Source organism: Pisolithus orientalis (genome assembly GCF_024613125.1).
Source record: "Pisolithus orientalis strain OTSU chromosome Unknown F5J12scaffold_16, whole genome shotgun sequence".
Classification (NCBI taxonomy): Eukaryota; Fungi; Basidiomycota; class Agaricomycetes; order Boletales; family Pisolithaceae; genus Pisolithus; species Pisolithus orientalis.
Genome location: NW_026260797.1, coordinates 289291 through 302828, shown reverse-complemented (window position 1 = coordinate 302828; position 13538 = coordinate 289291). Strand labels below are relative to the sequence as shown.

The window sequence follows — 13538 nt, the reverse complement described above, 5'->3', positions numbered from 1 at the left end:
ACCTGACCATTATAATGGCAAGTGGTCCATTACATGCTGCTTACAATGGGGGCACGTGACAATGGACCAAATAAATTTGCGACAAAGCAGGGCACGTGCACGGGGGAGCGAGTGAGTCAGGGCTACACGCACTCCTCGCCCGTTCCTCGGGACTCGTTTCGATGCTACTGTACATAACCCATGTAATAATGGGTATTTGCCAAGAAATGGGCCTAAATTCGCTAGGCCAGTGATGACTTGTGGCGCGGAGTGCGGTCACATGAATTTGCAGGTGGCGATGCCGTGGGAATTTCCCGAAGGAGCAATCCCGCCACCAGGCGGGAGGGGCGGGGGAGGGGGTCGAGCGTTCGAGCGGGCCCTGTGGGGCATCACGGCCTCGTGGATTGGGCGGGATGACTGGGGAGGGTGCCGACGAACTGCGTTCACGTCCTGCCTACGTTTATCTATTTTATCTGCCCTCCTAGCTAGTGCAAAGTGGTACAAGGTGGCTGTGTTAAAAATTATGCAGGGGTAGTATAAAAAGTTGCGCAGGAACAGTGCTGCAAAAGTCGCGCAATCAACTGTTTTATTTTTGTTTGTTTAATGTTACAGATGCAGCGTCATATCATACATTATCCATTGAGGAGTGACGTTTTATTTGAAGAACATGAACATGTGATGAGAATAGTATTATCACCCGGGGAGAACTTATATGATTCCGAAACGAAATTGAATGGAGAATAAAATGGTGGGTGATTAATTCATGACCAGACGGAAAGGGCCGGCATTCCGTGTAAATCTCCGGACCCTTAGTAAAACTCGTTATTGTCTTCAAGGTCCTACGATTTTAGGACAGAACCCAATTGACGTTGCCGAGACAATAGTACATGTCTCAAACCGGCATGGACACACAATAGGCGTTCCCGGTGATCCGCCGCACCGAGGAGTTGCTTTGCTATGCGCTAGTACTGCTACTATCTGTCACCTGATTACAGCTAGTTGGCGGTTGAGAGAGGCATTATCTGCCGGAACTTTCGGTGCGCAAAGGACATTCATACTTGGTTTCATCCTGCCGGGGTCAGTGCTAATCCTTTAGGGAGTAGTTGCGAGATACCGAGTTCTATCTAGCAGCTCTCCCAGCCTTTTGTTCCAGCCTGGTTCATATCAAATTGGGCTTATTGTCTTGTGCCGTGTCATGAGTGTCGGCATTACCATACCAGGAATCACCCTGTCCTGGTGGTGTGGAACGAAAACCTGAACTCGAGCGATCTCCAACCGAGCGTCCTCAAAAGGCCACGGAACTTCATGGCAGGAAGGTCAGAGCTTTCCCCCCTTCCCCCCTGCCATCCTAACGCCCAGTTTGCCCATACACACCATCTCCGACTGATTTCCATACCCTACTCCTGGACCTGGTTGTGTCATGGAGCCGAAAGCGTATTCCTCTGCGACAGATGTCGCAGTCCTTCCAACCGTCCGCCATCGGGGCATCCCAGATGTGCCGGAGGACGTGGATTTCCTCATGGAGCACTTGAATGACCCCAATTTTGACTACGGTGCAGACTTTCGTTCCAGCATGGACGCCAGCACCGAGATATACGAGCTGGAGCACAACAAAACTGCGGACGCCTACTCAACTATGACTTCCGATCTTGAGTCACATTCACACCGCTCCATGAGGTACTCTACAGCGTCCAGGACAGACACACCTTCGTCTTCGTTTGAGTATGATGAGTAAGTGGACCTGCCGTCCGAGCTGATCAGTTAACTCACAGCATCGATAGCGAGTCCCCGTACCCCGAAGTTCAGGGCTGCAGGTATCAAGCGTCGATGATCCAACGATGCCTGTGAATACCTTCCGCATGTGGTTCCTTGGGTTATCCTACGCAGTCCTCATATCTGGACTAAATCAATTCTTCTCTAATGCGATATCCCTCTCGTCATCATCACTGGTATTGTGGCTCAGTTGACCGCCTTACCACTGGGTAAGGGCTTTGGAACGTGTTTTGCCAACCACCCGCTTCTGTACCCTTGGCTACACTTGGTCACTCAATCCTGGTCCATTCAACATCAAGGAACACGTCGTCATCACTGTTATGGCAAATCTTGTCGTCAATGGCGCGTACGCTACTGATATCCTCGCTACACAGCGCAGCTTCTATAATCAGTCACTCAGCAACTCTTATCAGTACTTCCTTGTGCTAGCCACCCAACTTATCGGATTCTCTTTGGGCGGTCTCCTCCGACGATTCCTTGTCTACCCCTGCAGCATGATCTGGCCTGGAGCCCTAGTGAACTCTGCTCTCTTCAACACGTTACACAGAACGTACGGAAAACCAGAGCGCCGTCACATCTCCAGAGGAAAATTCTTTGCAATCGTTGTTGCGTGTAGCTTCCTTTGGTACTTTTTGCCAGGCTACCTCTGGACGGGACTTAGCGTCTTCAACTGGGTATGTTGGATTGTCCCAACCAACGTAGCGGTCAACTCCTTGTTTGGCACTTCCACTGGTCTGGGGATGGGACTTCTCACCTTCGATTGGTCTATGATTTCGTATATTGGCAGTCCTCTAGTTACGCCGGTACGTTTGCGATGTTGGAGCTTAGCATGACGGCACACTGACGTCTTTGTCGCAGTGGTGGTCTGAGGCAAATACCGCTGTTGGTTTAGGTGATCTGCTTCTGGATCATTGCACCGATCGTCTACTGCAGGTGTCTTCACGTTGATAGTATTTGCCTTTCCTGATGAGATTTTCAGTTACGAACTCCTGGTATATGCAATATTTGCCGATGTCAGCTAGCGTCACATTTGACAATACGGGCATGCCTTACGATCCCACCCAAATCGTCACTAATGGCACCTTTGACGAATCGAAGTACGCAGCCTACTCTCCTGCTTTCATGCCATCAACGCTAGCTATTGCGTATGGAGTGGCCTTCGCTGCGTTCGCATCTGTGGTCGTGCATACACTCTGTATGTGTCTTCAGGTGATTTGGATGACGCTTCCTAACTTGAATTACTTTCAGTGTGGTACCGCCGCGATATCGTCAGGCGCTTCCGCAGTGATCTGCGTGACGAACGCGATGTTCACTCGCGCCTTATGCAAGCATACCCAGAGGTCCCGCAATGGTGGTATGCCACGCTGGGCATCGTCATGCTTCTCGTCTTTATTATCGTCGTTGAGGTTTTCCCGACAGACCTCCCGATTTGGGCCCTCTGTGTTGCCCTGCTTCTTGCAGCATTGATGTCAGTCCCCGCTGGCATTCTTCAGGCCATTACCAACCAGCAGATCGCGCTAAACGTCATGTACGAACTTCTTGGCGGTTATCTCCTCCCTGGAAAGCCGATCGCTGTTATGATCTTCAAGGCTGCTGCCTTCGCTGGAACCACCCAAGCAGTTGGGTTCTCTGGTGATTTGAAGCTCGGTCACTACATGAAGATTCCACCTCGGCTTATGTTCACTGCCCAAGTTATTGCCGCTCTGGTCAGCAGTCTCGTGGTCATTTCTGTACAGAACTGGATGTTCACCAATATTGTTGACATCTGCCAACCGAACCAACCTGACTATTTTACCTGCCCATCCACTACCGTATTCGCCACGTCCTCCTTGATTTGGGGAGGTATCGGGCCGCAACGCCTATTCAGCCCAGGTGCTATGTACAGTCCTTTGCTCTGGTTCTTCTTCATCGGTGCTGTCCTGCCGATTCCATTCTATTATCTTGCTCGTCGCTTCCCCCTCTCGTACTGGCGGTACATCAACATTCCTGTCCTCTTCGCAGGCATTGGGGCGTTCCCCCCAGCAACCGGAATCAACTACTCCTCTTGGGTCCTCGTCGGCTTTATCTTCCAGTGGTTCATGCGCCGATATCACTTCCGTTGGTGGATGCGGTACAACTACATCCTCTCTGCTGGTCTCGACGCTGGCGTCGCTATCGGCATCCTCTTCATATTCTTCGCACTGCAGATGCCCAAAGGTGGCATCCAGCTCAATTGGTGGGGCAACGTCGCATGGCAGAATACGGCCGATGCCCTTGGTACGCCAATGCGCACCGTTGCCCAGGGCCAGACGTTTGGTCCTTCGTCGTGGTAGTGTCATAACAAATTGGAATCGCAACACATCTCGCCCTGAGTCAGTCCGGCCGAGTATGCAACGAATTTTTTTCTCAGTGGATGATCAGTGTTGTATTTTTTATGAGCTGTAGATTCTCTTTTCTTTGACAAATGGGTGGCCTGTAGTGGATCAATTATTTTTCATCATTCCTGCGCCCTTATGCTCCGACCGCATTCACAATCTTTCATATCAACTGTTGGATACATACTTACCTTCGCATTACTATTCTTCTTCTTCGCATTCATTTTTTTTTTTTTTTGAAAGCCGTGCACATCGTAATGTACTATGTACTGGTTATTTGCAATCCATTTACAGCCACTACCAAAGCGTTCTTGCCCCGCTTATGCAAAGCCTTGCATCTATGGATTATTGTCAAAAAATCTTGCTGAGCAAGGATACCTGTTATCCATTCACTAACCAGCTAGGCATGCAAAAAGCCCTGCAGGAAGCCCAATTAGTGAGCGGATCAACGAGTCCAGCAACAGGGTCAGCTAATAGTAAACGGGACACGTTCTACCTACTCAGTTGAATGTCCTTGAACGATTAGTTCGTTCTAAGTCACTGTTGAACGTTGAACTTGCCATGCGTCACGAGTAATTGGACCCTACAAACGCATCGCACAAGGCAGAAATCTTATGACGATAGAAAAGAATTACGGACAGATGTATGTACACCTACTCTGGCACGCCCCAAATTCTTACTTCCCTCCCGCTAGTCGCCCAGATTTCTTTCCCTTCTTCGCCAAACACGATATCCGTCACGTCAGCCAGATCATCAAATCGAATGAGCTCTTCCCACGTCTTATGAGCATACAGCCGAACGCCTTCGTTCCCAGCGACGCCGAGATACTGCGCGCCCCAGTCATATACGACTCTGCTAACTTTAAATGAGTCGCCTAGTGCAATTGAGTGGGTCGCTTTCATCTTCCGGAGATCCCAGATCGCAACGGAGGACAAACTGTCCGGAGCAAGCAGATGGTACCCGTTTTCAGAGAAGGACAGGGTATTGATTGTGAATGGGCCGGTAGTTGCCTCGGGTGGTGTAATGCAAGCTGCAACCTCTCCCGAACGGACGTCACATATCTGGATCTTCGAAGTTGGCGTTCCGAGAGCTAACAGCGCTCCATCGGGGTGGACACCAAGCGCAGTGAAAGGATCCTCAGACGGCGCCGAGTGGTACACTTGGGCAAAGTCTGAGAGATTGTGCGCGGAGTAGGTCTTATCGAGGGATGAAAGCATAACGAACGTCGAGGTTGGGTGGACAACGATGCCTGTTACATCACTCTTATGCGTCCGGATCGTTGCGCGAGGCTGGTACTCCCCAGACGCCTCGTCATGCGCCCATATTTTAGCAATCTTGTCCGCGCCTGCGGAGAGCACGAGCGTGGGATCTCCTTCGCGTTCGCGGAAGGCGACTTGGTTAACGCGTTTCGTGTGCCCTTTGAGAGTAGCGAGAACTTTATCTGTCCCCCTATCATATAGTTGTACAATCTTGTCGTTCCCGCCCGTGACGAACCGACCCAGATTAAACCGAGAGAGGGCGATGGAGTTGATACCGGCAGGGGATGGGGAGTGCAGAGAGGCAATAGTGTGTTTTGCTGTGAACGTCTTCACGCCCGCCGCAGAGGTGTATCCAGCCGGGACCTTGCGCTTTTTGCGCGTGGTGGAGAGGGCCTGCTGTGTCTTGTCGATCTCGTCGACGATTTCCTTTGGGAGGACACCTTCTTGAGGTGCTGCTTCCCCGCCCTCCTCTGCCATATCGACGTCTCCACCATTTGCAGGGGCGGGTGTCACAGTAAGGGTAGCTTGAACATTGGAAAGCGCTCTATAAAGCAATAAAATGCCCCGTAAGGAGACCGGTCGTTTGTCACAGGGAAAGTTGCGAGACGTACTCTCTTGCAGCGTCGCGTTCTCTAACGAGTCGTGCAATTACGCGGTTAGCAGCATCCTGTGCATAAAGCGCGTAGCTAAGTTCCTGTCGAGTATTATTGTACTGTTGCCTGAGGCCAAAAGTCTCGAGCACAAGCGCGTCCCATTCGTTTTGGAGGGTGTGTAGGAGAGCAGGAATGGAGGTCGCGGTTGGTGGGCGCGGTGCTGCAGCTTTTGGACCTGCGTTCAAGTGGCGTGTCAGTGTGTAGGAACCATGAATACGGCGAGGGGGGACACGCACTGGCTTTTATGGTCAACAGGTCGGACTCTTCCAGCTTGTCACCTGTGAGCGGCTCTGTGCCATTTTCGGTGATGTATTTGAGGATGAGGCGTCGCTCGTAGACGTGACCAGACTTTGCAGAGATGACCGGGTCCTGAGGTGCCTCGCCTGATATACCGCAGAAGTACATCTCGTCGTTGTCGATGACTATAAGCGGGGGGAGATGCGCTGTGTCGACTCTTTTGTTTGTGTCTTGTTTGGCGTTCCCTCTCGTACTTCGTGCCATTAGGATAAGACGCGCAATCGCATGGCAGACAGGAAACAGCAGCTGGTGCTTTCCATCATCGACTTCCTGAACAAGTCCATAGATGATGGAACCATCAAGCAGGACGACAGGGAAGGGCTGGAGGTAGCAAGTACGTCGCGACCGTCATATCTAATCGTCTATATCACTCACCGACCAACAACATGCAGTCCAGTGTATCGGCGAGGCCTTTGGGGTCGATCCGTCGGACGACAGGCAACGCGAACAGCTCACCATCAAGCCCGCAACACTCCAGTCCATCTTCGAGGTCTTCCTCAAGACGCGCCGTAAGGTGTCTCCGTCTACCGCTCCCTCGTCCGGCGGCCCCTCCACCACAAAGGCTTCTCCACCGTCAGCAGAAGCTAAGAAACAGGCGGAGGCGCACAAAGCTAAAGGAAACGCGCATATGAATGCCAAGAATTATACCGCTGCAATAGATGCTTACACGAGCGCAATCGCCCTTGACCCTTCCAATCCCGTATTCTACTCTAATCGCGCCGCTGCACACACGAGCAAGGGCGATAACGCTGCCGCGGTGCTCGACGCTGAGAGTGCGATCGAGGTTGATCCGAACTTCGTTAAGGCGTATTCGAGATTGGGGTGCGTGTCCTCTGTACTGCAGTCTTCCCCACCTGCCTATGCACAATCCTGACCTCTCCCAATAGTCATGCACATTACACGCTTGGTAACTATCGTGCTGCAGCCGACGCCTTCAAAAAGGGTACTGAACTAGATCCGACGAACGAGAACCTCAAATCCGGACTTAAATCCGCGCTTGACCGCGTGTCAGACGACGACGATTCTCCGCCTCCACTAATTCCAGAGGATCAACTGCGACCCTCTTCACCTTCCTCAGCGTCTACCCGGGGTGCAGGCGGTGGAGCAGGCACAGGTGGACTCCCCAACATGGCCGGTCTGGCAGACATGTTCCGCAACATGGGCGGCGCTGGTGGGGCAGAAGGTGGCGGCATGCCCGATCTCGGAAGTATGATGAACAACCCAATGATGATGCAGATGGCCCAGCAACTCATGGCAAATGGCGGACTCGAGCGGATGATGTCCAATCCATCCGTGGCAAATATGGTGCGTATCCGTTTCCCTATATGGTTTTCTTGCACTGATCACGATTGCCAGATGAATCGTGTACAGAACGGCGGCGGCCTTCCCTCCATGGAAGAACTCATGTCTGATCCAACTATGCGCAACCTGTAACCGTCTCATTTTCCGTCAGGTTACCCTCTTTCGTACTTACGCGTGTCCTACAGAGCTAGTCAATTTGGCGCAGGTTCAGGTGGTACCCGTTGAGCAATGAAGAGTTTTTTGTTTGCAAGGTTCCAGCGCCAGGTAACACAATGATTTTTGTCTTTGGAGAGTTGTTGGTCTGCACCACAATACTATATGCACACGTTACATACAATAAATGAAAGGGAAAGCCGAGACGATTAGGTGTGGATCAAGGAAGTGTGCTAGATCTACTCTAGACATACATACGTACCGCGAAGAGTCAAGGACGACCAAGGCAAGTGAGATAGTTAGGCATAAGCTATTTACAATGACAGTGACCTTGGCAAGCAGGCATTAGCTACGACGCACCAAACGCCGGGGAAGTAAAATGAAGAATCCGTGACCAGCGCCTAATACAACTCGACGACGATCAGTCGAGACAGGAGAAACGGTAGCTTGATAAACAGAGCAACGACTTATTAATTATGAGGGGCCCATAAAGTAAATCTTGAACCGGAGCTGGCAGTGGATGATCAGCCGCCGTCAAGGGAGAGGCTGTCCACTAGTTACTTGTGACACAGGAGAGACAGTTTCACTTGCTAAGGTCGTTGCTGATGCGCCGACGCAGAGGGACCGGCAGAAAGATCAGAGCCCTGGGCTTGGCCCTGCATCCGCATCTTCTCTTCTAGTTTTCGGCTCAACGCAGGTGGTACGAGATCGAGTTGCGCAGGGAGGTCGGCAGGATGGCCCTAAAAAGATAAGAGAGGACGGGGGAAGGAGGGCAGTGTCAGTAGGGAAATCAGAACAACGGAATGACTGACGTGTGCCAAATGGTATCGCAGCCCACTGAGTTGCTTGTACCGATTAGGGCAGTTTTCATGTGGGCATGCATACTGCTTCTTTTTCGTTTCCGTCTGACCGGACGTTGATGCTTCCACTGATGCAGGGACAGATAAACCTTCCATATAGGGGGTTAAATAGGTGGATGTGATGGCATGTTGGAAGTGAGCTTTTGAACTGCAGATAACGGGATGTCAGGCATGAACATAATTCTAGCGTAGAGACGGGCTTACATTTGTAAATGGTACTGCAATCCGTTGATGCTCTACGGCAGGGTTACCATGAGGTATGCGATTACAATCTGATCGCCTACCTTCCAAGATTTGCCGCACCCCTCAAGTCCACATCGATAAGGTCTATCGCTACCTACGTCATCAGGATGGGCGGCCTTGTTATGATCAGAAAGGCTGCGCGACGTGGAGTAACATGCACGACTCGTCAGTGCGTTAGCTGGCCAGCAGCTCTCGTGACCACAAGCGTATGGCTTGATCGATGGGCTGTGAGCGTCATCAATACATCATTGACATCACGAACAGACGTCAGCACGTACTCGGACGTAGCGGGAAGATCGGATGATAAGCGCAACGGTGCCTGACTATCCGGACGTTTTCGCGTTGCAGGTGTCCGAGTACGTTGTTTCGGACGTAGGCTAGAAGTACTAGGATCCTCTTGGTTAACTTGTGAAGCATCCAACAAGGTGGACGGTTTTGGATATGGAGACGTGGTTGAAGCCATCGAAAGCGTGGGTGTGGAGCGGTGTACAAGCGATGGGTGTGCTTGAGACGGAGGCGGATAGCTTTGATCAGCGGACGACCCAGGATCCGGCTGGGACGAAGGGCGTGGAGAGTGGTTGACAAGGTTCTCATGTTGTTGTTGTTGTTGTTGTTGTTGGGCATAATGAACGTCATGTTGTGTCGGCGGGCGTGCTGGTGAGGGATAGCTGTCCTGATCGGGATGCGGGTCCTGATAGTATTGGGCGCGAGGCTGATGCACGATCATGGTGTGCTGAGGGGTAAGATCACGTGATGAGTATGAATGGTTAGTTTGCTGTAGTTGCTGCTGATAAAAGAGATCGGATCTTTGGAGCGAGGGGGGAACGCGTTCAGGGTGCTGATGGGGATAAGAAGGTTGACAATGTGACATGCGCCGATCCTCGTGTGTTGCAGGTGTGATGTAGTAATCGTGGGGCGGTGTTCGTCGGTGGAGCTGATCATATTGCCTTGCATCGTCCTCGTACACAGAAGTTGGCGCGGCGTTGGTCATGGCGAACTCGATTGAATGGGTCGCCGGGGAGGTGGAGGTGCTAGGCAGGCCAGCGAAGGTGGACGTGGAGGAATACTCGTAGTGAGCGAGAGAAGGCTCCGGTGTTGTGGGTGGCAATGCGACAAGGGCGGAGCTGAGTGACGAGGAACCGTATTGGAACGAAGCAGCTGCGGCCTGCATATCATCCCAAGTGTGGTAGGGATTGAGGTGGATTGGCTGCTGCTGCTGCTGTGACATGTTCAAGTCGGTCGTCGGCAAGTCTTGTCTATTGGCGGTTGTCGATCTTTTTCGTTCCAATAGACGCCATCTAATTGGTGAGCATAAATGGGGTGAACACCGACGCGATCGAAGCAAAGGAAACAAAAAAAAAGCACCTGTTACGGCAGCCAAGCCCACTGCGTTGCAGACGTTGCCCGACTTGTCCCCATCGTCCACCGAGTTCCTTGTACGCCTCCATTAATTGCAAGTCTTCCTGCGGTGTCCACTCTCCTTTCTTTAACATCGGATCGAGCGCTTCTCGATAACGCTTCGAACACGCGTCGTCCGTTCGTCCAGGGATGTGTTTTGCAATCGCCGCCCATTTACCGGCATGGATATCGTACAATTCAAGCAACGTCCGATCCTCCTCTGCGGTCCAGGCTGTCTTCTTCACGTCCGGCGACAAAGAGTGCAGCCAACGCTGATGATTCATTAGAGCTCCGCAGCCCATACGTCACATACCTGCTTACCTTCCTGCAGGCTTTGTTCGTCCGTCCAGGGACGCACTCCGCGACCCGCTTCCAGTTATCATTTTCTCCGTGCTCCGCGACTGCTCGAGCCAACAGCTCGTCTTCATGCGTGGTCCACGGCCGTCCTACGCTGCGCTCTGCCGTCATGTAGCCAATATGTTTGTCTGGTAGATCTTCTGATGCGGTGGAGGGGCCCCGATTGTTATTTAAGCAAAATGGCTAATATGAATATCTGTGCCTCGAGGACGTCGTTGGCAAATACCGCATCACCCGTTCTCGAGTCAGTAGTGTCCCGCGCACGCAGCTATGAATGAATGAACGGAACGTGAAAAAAAACCAAACAAGGCCTTCAAGTCCCGAGCGGCTACTGACCGACCTCAACTGGGCTGTACCAGCTGATTATGTAATGCCGTACACGCCCTTTCCACCACTAGTGCTGTCAACTTGCGAACAGAACAGCAGCATGTCCCTCGTTCAAGGCTACTACTCGTCAGACGAGGATGTCGCTGTTACTAACGATGCATTCGGCATTTCAAGTCTGCCACTCGCAGACAAAGCCCGTGCGGACGAGGCTGAGCAGAAGATAGTCGCCGATGCCGCACCTCACGTCCTGGCAGAGGTATGGATGTCTGTCTGTCATCTCCAACTCACCGCAGTCAGACTCACCCAGGCCAATGACAGGATCCTCTCCACCAGACCTCGCTCGTCACACGACCAACGGACACCCAGATGAATGTCAACATCCCCTACGCCGACATGATCATGCCCCTTCAAGGCCCCGAGAACCCTTTTAGTGATCGGAACCGTTTCCTCAACCAAAACGCACTTGCCGGACACGTTGAGGAACAGGCCATGTCCGACCACGCCTTCAAGGCACAGCACCTCACGCATGCTGTTCTCGGGTATTCCGCAAATCCATCCATGGACCCAAGTGCTCCGGCGATCGTCGGCTCCCTAGACAAAGCCCGCGAGAATGGATTCGCTACCATTGACTCTCTCAGAACAACTAGGACTCAGAAGAGGGAACTTAAGCGGAAACGGAAAGACAAGGGTGACGTCGATGTTGTTGACGGTGAGGGTGCCTACGTTGGCCCGTGGGCATCCTGGGACGATGAACAGCAGGTCGGATTCCTCGACGGTGTCGAAGAGGTACCAGAAGGCCAAACCGAAGAGGCAGAGGAACCAGAATCTTCTGTTCCCCGCAAAAAGGCTAGGCCGAAACGTGGGGCCGTGGGCCAAGAAATGTCCGTGTTCCATGGCAAGTCCATGACGGACTACCAAGGACGCACATACATGCACGCCCCCCTTGCCGAAGCTCCCCACCTCTCAAACGAGGCCGGATCTCAGGAGACATTCATCCCCAAGCAATGCATTCATACGTGGACGGGGCACACGCAAGGCGTGTCCGTCATACGCCTGTTCCCGGACACAGGTCACCTTTTGCTCAGCGGATCTATGGACACCAAAATCAAGGTATGTATAGCCTTTGTATCCCGTAATTAATGACCACATCGTTGGTTTAGCTTTGGGACATCTACACGCATGGAAATTGTCTCAGAACGTTTCATGGCCACGTTCAAGCCGTCAAGGATGTCACCTTTTCGAACGACGGGAGGAGGTTTCTGTCTTGCGGGTATGACCGCCAGATGAAACTTTGGGACACCGAGACGGGCCAATGTCTTCAGCGGTTTAGCAACGGCAAGACGCCATATGTTGTCCGGTTCCACCCCGACGACGACAAACAAAATATCTTCCTCGCCGGTATGTCGGACAAGAAGATCATCCAGGTAAGGAGCTCCATGTGATTGCGATGACCACATTTGACGAGGCAGTAGTATGATATAAGTTCGGGGGAGATTACACAAGAGTATGATCAGCATTTGGGACCCGTCAACACGATCACGTTCGTGGATGAGAACCGCCGGTTTGTGACTACCTCGGATGACAAAACAATCCGGGCGTGGGACTTTGATATTCCAGTGGTGATCAAGTACATTGCTGAACCCCACATGCATTCGATGCCTGCTGTCACTCTTCATCCATCTAGTGGGTTGACACACTACCTTTCAGAAAAATTACCGCTGACTCTGTCAAATAGAAAAGTACTTTGCGGCACAGTCCTTGGACAACCAAATTCTTGTTTACAGTACGGATAATTTCCGGCAGAACCGCAAGAAACGGTTCGCTGGACACTCTGTTGCTGGGTATGCCTGCCAGGTTGGGTTTTCGCCTGACGGGAAGTGGATTAGTAGTGGAGACAGTACAGGAGATGTAATATTCTGGGATTGGAAGACTGGTCGAATCAAGTCGCGGCTAAAAGCTCATAGCAAGGTGGTGATTGCTCACGAGTGGCTACCACATGAGACAGGTAGGTGGTGCTTTCCCGCGTGGGTGTGCATGGTATTAACTATTCGACCTGTAGTCCAAGGTTGTGACGGCGTCATGGGATGGATTGATAAAGTTATGGGTGAGTCGCTTAAATTTAGTATCGAACATTTCACGAACGTTCCATCCATAGGACTAATGACTGTACCGGTACACGTATCACCTATTATCCAATGCCGCAGGACATCGTATTATGCATTTGTTAGCGAAGGCAGTCGCTGAGAGATATTACTATGGGAAAGCGCACTCTCGGAACCGTAAGGGGGCTTCAACGAACAGCATGCGGGAGCGACGGCACAAGGTCGTTTCCACTGCCATATGCGGACAGCAGCCATGCTCTCGCGCGGTCCCGTCGTAGTCCCGCGGCCTCCTGCATAGTTCGCGAATCCTTCTGCTCACATCCCTGACCGCTGGCTGCAAAAAGTGTACCTATTCCCTGTCCTCCTTATTCGCTATGGTATTGCATCCCCATCCATGTAACCAGGAATGACCAATATATGTCTTTTTGGTTGGCCGTTCCTTTTCCCTTTGACTTCACGTGGTACTCTTTCCCAAGAGTGC

At 51.9% G+C, this 13538-nt stretch overlaps 5 protein-coding genes across 5 annotated transcripts; 3 read left to right on the top strand and 2 right to left on the bottom strand.

Annotated features, from left to right (window-relative positions):
- The first annotated feature begins 1304 nt into the window (after positions 1–1304).
- On the top strand, positions 1305–4427 carry F5J12DRAFT_834768 (OPT oligopeptide transporter). Its single transcript, XM_051745873.1, has 6 exons — positions 1305–1710; positions 1781–1915; positions 1967–2555; positions 2611–2644; positions 2732–2947; positions 3001–4427. The coding sequence occupies exons 1-6, from the start codon at positions 1400–1402 to the stop codon at positions 4062–4064; spliced, it is 2349 nt and encodes a 782-aa protein (XP_051599408.1). The 5' UTR covers positions 1305–1399; the 3' UTR covers positions 4065–4427.
- A 259-nt stretch (positions 4428–4686) lies between these two features.
- On the bottom strand, positions 4687–6435 carry F5J12DRAFT_743075 (nuclear matrix protein NMP200). Its single transcript, XM_051742047.1, has 3 exons — positions 6255–6435; positions 5977–6193; positions 4687–5909 (listed from the first exon to the last, which is right to left on the bottom strand). The coding sequence occupies exons 1-3, from the start codon at positions 6421–6423 to the stop codon at positions 4760–4762; spliced, it is 1536 nt and encodes a 511-aa protein (XP_051599407.1). The 5' UTR covers positions 6424–6435; the 3' UTR covers positions 4687–4759.
- A 53-nt stretch (positions 6436–6488) lies between these two features.
- F5J12DRAFT_834765 (TPR-like protein) lies at positions 6489–8054 on the top strand. The gene is made up of 4 exons (XM_051745872.1): positions 6489–6649; positions 6708–7137; positions 7203–7620; positions 7672–8054. The coding sequence occupies exons 1-4, from the start codon at positions 6541–6543 to the stop codon at positions 7747–7749; spliced, it is 1035 nt and encodes a 344-aa protein (XP_051599406.1). The 5' UTR covers positions 6489–6540; the 3' UTR covers positions 7750–8054.
- Positions 8055–8360: 306 nt separating this feature from the next.
- On the bottom strand, positions 8361–10739 carry F5J12DRAFT_721860 (uncharacterized protein; the record flags this gene model as incomplete). The annotated part of the gene is made up of 8 exons (XM_051741336.1): positions 8361–8510; positions 8583–8778; positions 8835–8866; positions 8915–9098; positions 9152–9564; positions 9700–10171; positions 10239–10543; positions 10593–10739. 8 exons carry the CDS (start codon positions 10737–10739, stop codon positions 8361–8363), a joined length of 1899 nt encoding a protein of 632 aa, XP_051599405.1.
- Positions 10740–10964: 225 nt separating this feature from the next.
- F5J12DRAFT_834748 (pre-mRNA splicing factor) lies at positions 10965–13489 on the top strand. The gene is made up of 7 exons (XM_051745871.1): positions 10965–11211; positions 11274–12065; positions 12116–12379; positions 12428–12638; positions 12691–12958; positions 13014–13059; positions 13111–13489. The coding sequence occupies exons 1-7, from the start codon at positions 10999–11001 to the stop codon at positions 13114–13116; spliced, it is 1800 nt and encodes a 599-aa protein (XP_051599404.1). The 5' UTR covers positions 10965–10998; the 3' UTR covers positions 13117–13489.
- The last annotated feature ends 49 nt before the right edge of the window (positions 13490–13538 follow it).

Bases quoted from the DNA above. Each gene is read 5' to 3' on its own strand.
- F5J12DRAFT_834768 (XM_051745873.1), top strand. From the start codon at position 1,400: ATGGAGCCGAAAGCGTATTCCTCTGCGACAGATGTCGCAGTCCTTCCA. The intron at 1,711-1,780 runs GTAAGTGGACCT...CGTACCCCGAAG, and splicing joins TCTTCGTTTGAGTATGATGA to TTCAGGGCTGCAGGTATCAA. The intron at 1,916-1,966 runs GTCATCATCACT...CCACTGGGTAAG, and splicing joins TCTAATGCGATATCCCTCTC to GGCTTTGGAACGTGTTTTGC.
- F5J12DRAFT_743075 (XM_051742047.1), bottom strand. From the start codon at position 6,423: ATGTACTTCTGCGGTATATCAGGCGAGGCACCTCAGGACCCGGTCATC. The intron at 6,194-6,254 runs GTGCGTGTCCCC...ACTTGAACGCAG, and splicing joins CCTGTTGACCATAAAAGCCA to GTCCAAAAGCTGCAGCACCG. The intron at 5,910-5,976 runs GTACGTCTCGCA...ATTGCTTTATAG, and splicing joins GAACGCGACGCTGCAAGAGA to AGCGCTTTCCAATGTTCAAG.
- F5J12DRAFT_834765 (XM_051745872.1), top strand. From the start codon at position 6,541: ATGGCAGACAGGAAACAGCAGCTGGTGCTTTCCATCATCGACTTCCTG. The intron at 6,650-6,707 runs GTACGTCGCGAC...AACAACATGCAG, and splicing joins GGAAGGGCTGGAGGTAGCAA to TCCAGTGTATCGGCGAGGCC. The intron at 7,621-7,671 runs GTGCGTATCCGT...CACGATTGCCAG, and splicing joins ATCCATCCGTGGCAAATATG to ATGAATCGTGTACAGAACGG.
- F5J12DRAFT_834748 (XM_051745871.1), top strand. From the start codon at position 10,999: ATGCCGTACACGCCCTTTCCACCACTAGTGCTGTCAACTTGCGAACAG. The intron at 11,212-11,273 runs GTATGGATGTCT...GGCCAATGACAG, and splicing joins CACCTCACGTCCTGGCAGAG to GATCCTCTCCACCAGACCTC. The intron at 12,380-12,427 runs GTAAGGAGCTCC...ACGAGGCAGTAG, and splicing joins CGGACAAGAAGATCATCCAG to TATGATATAAGTTCGGGGGA.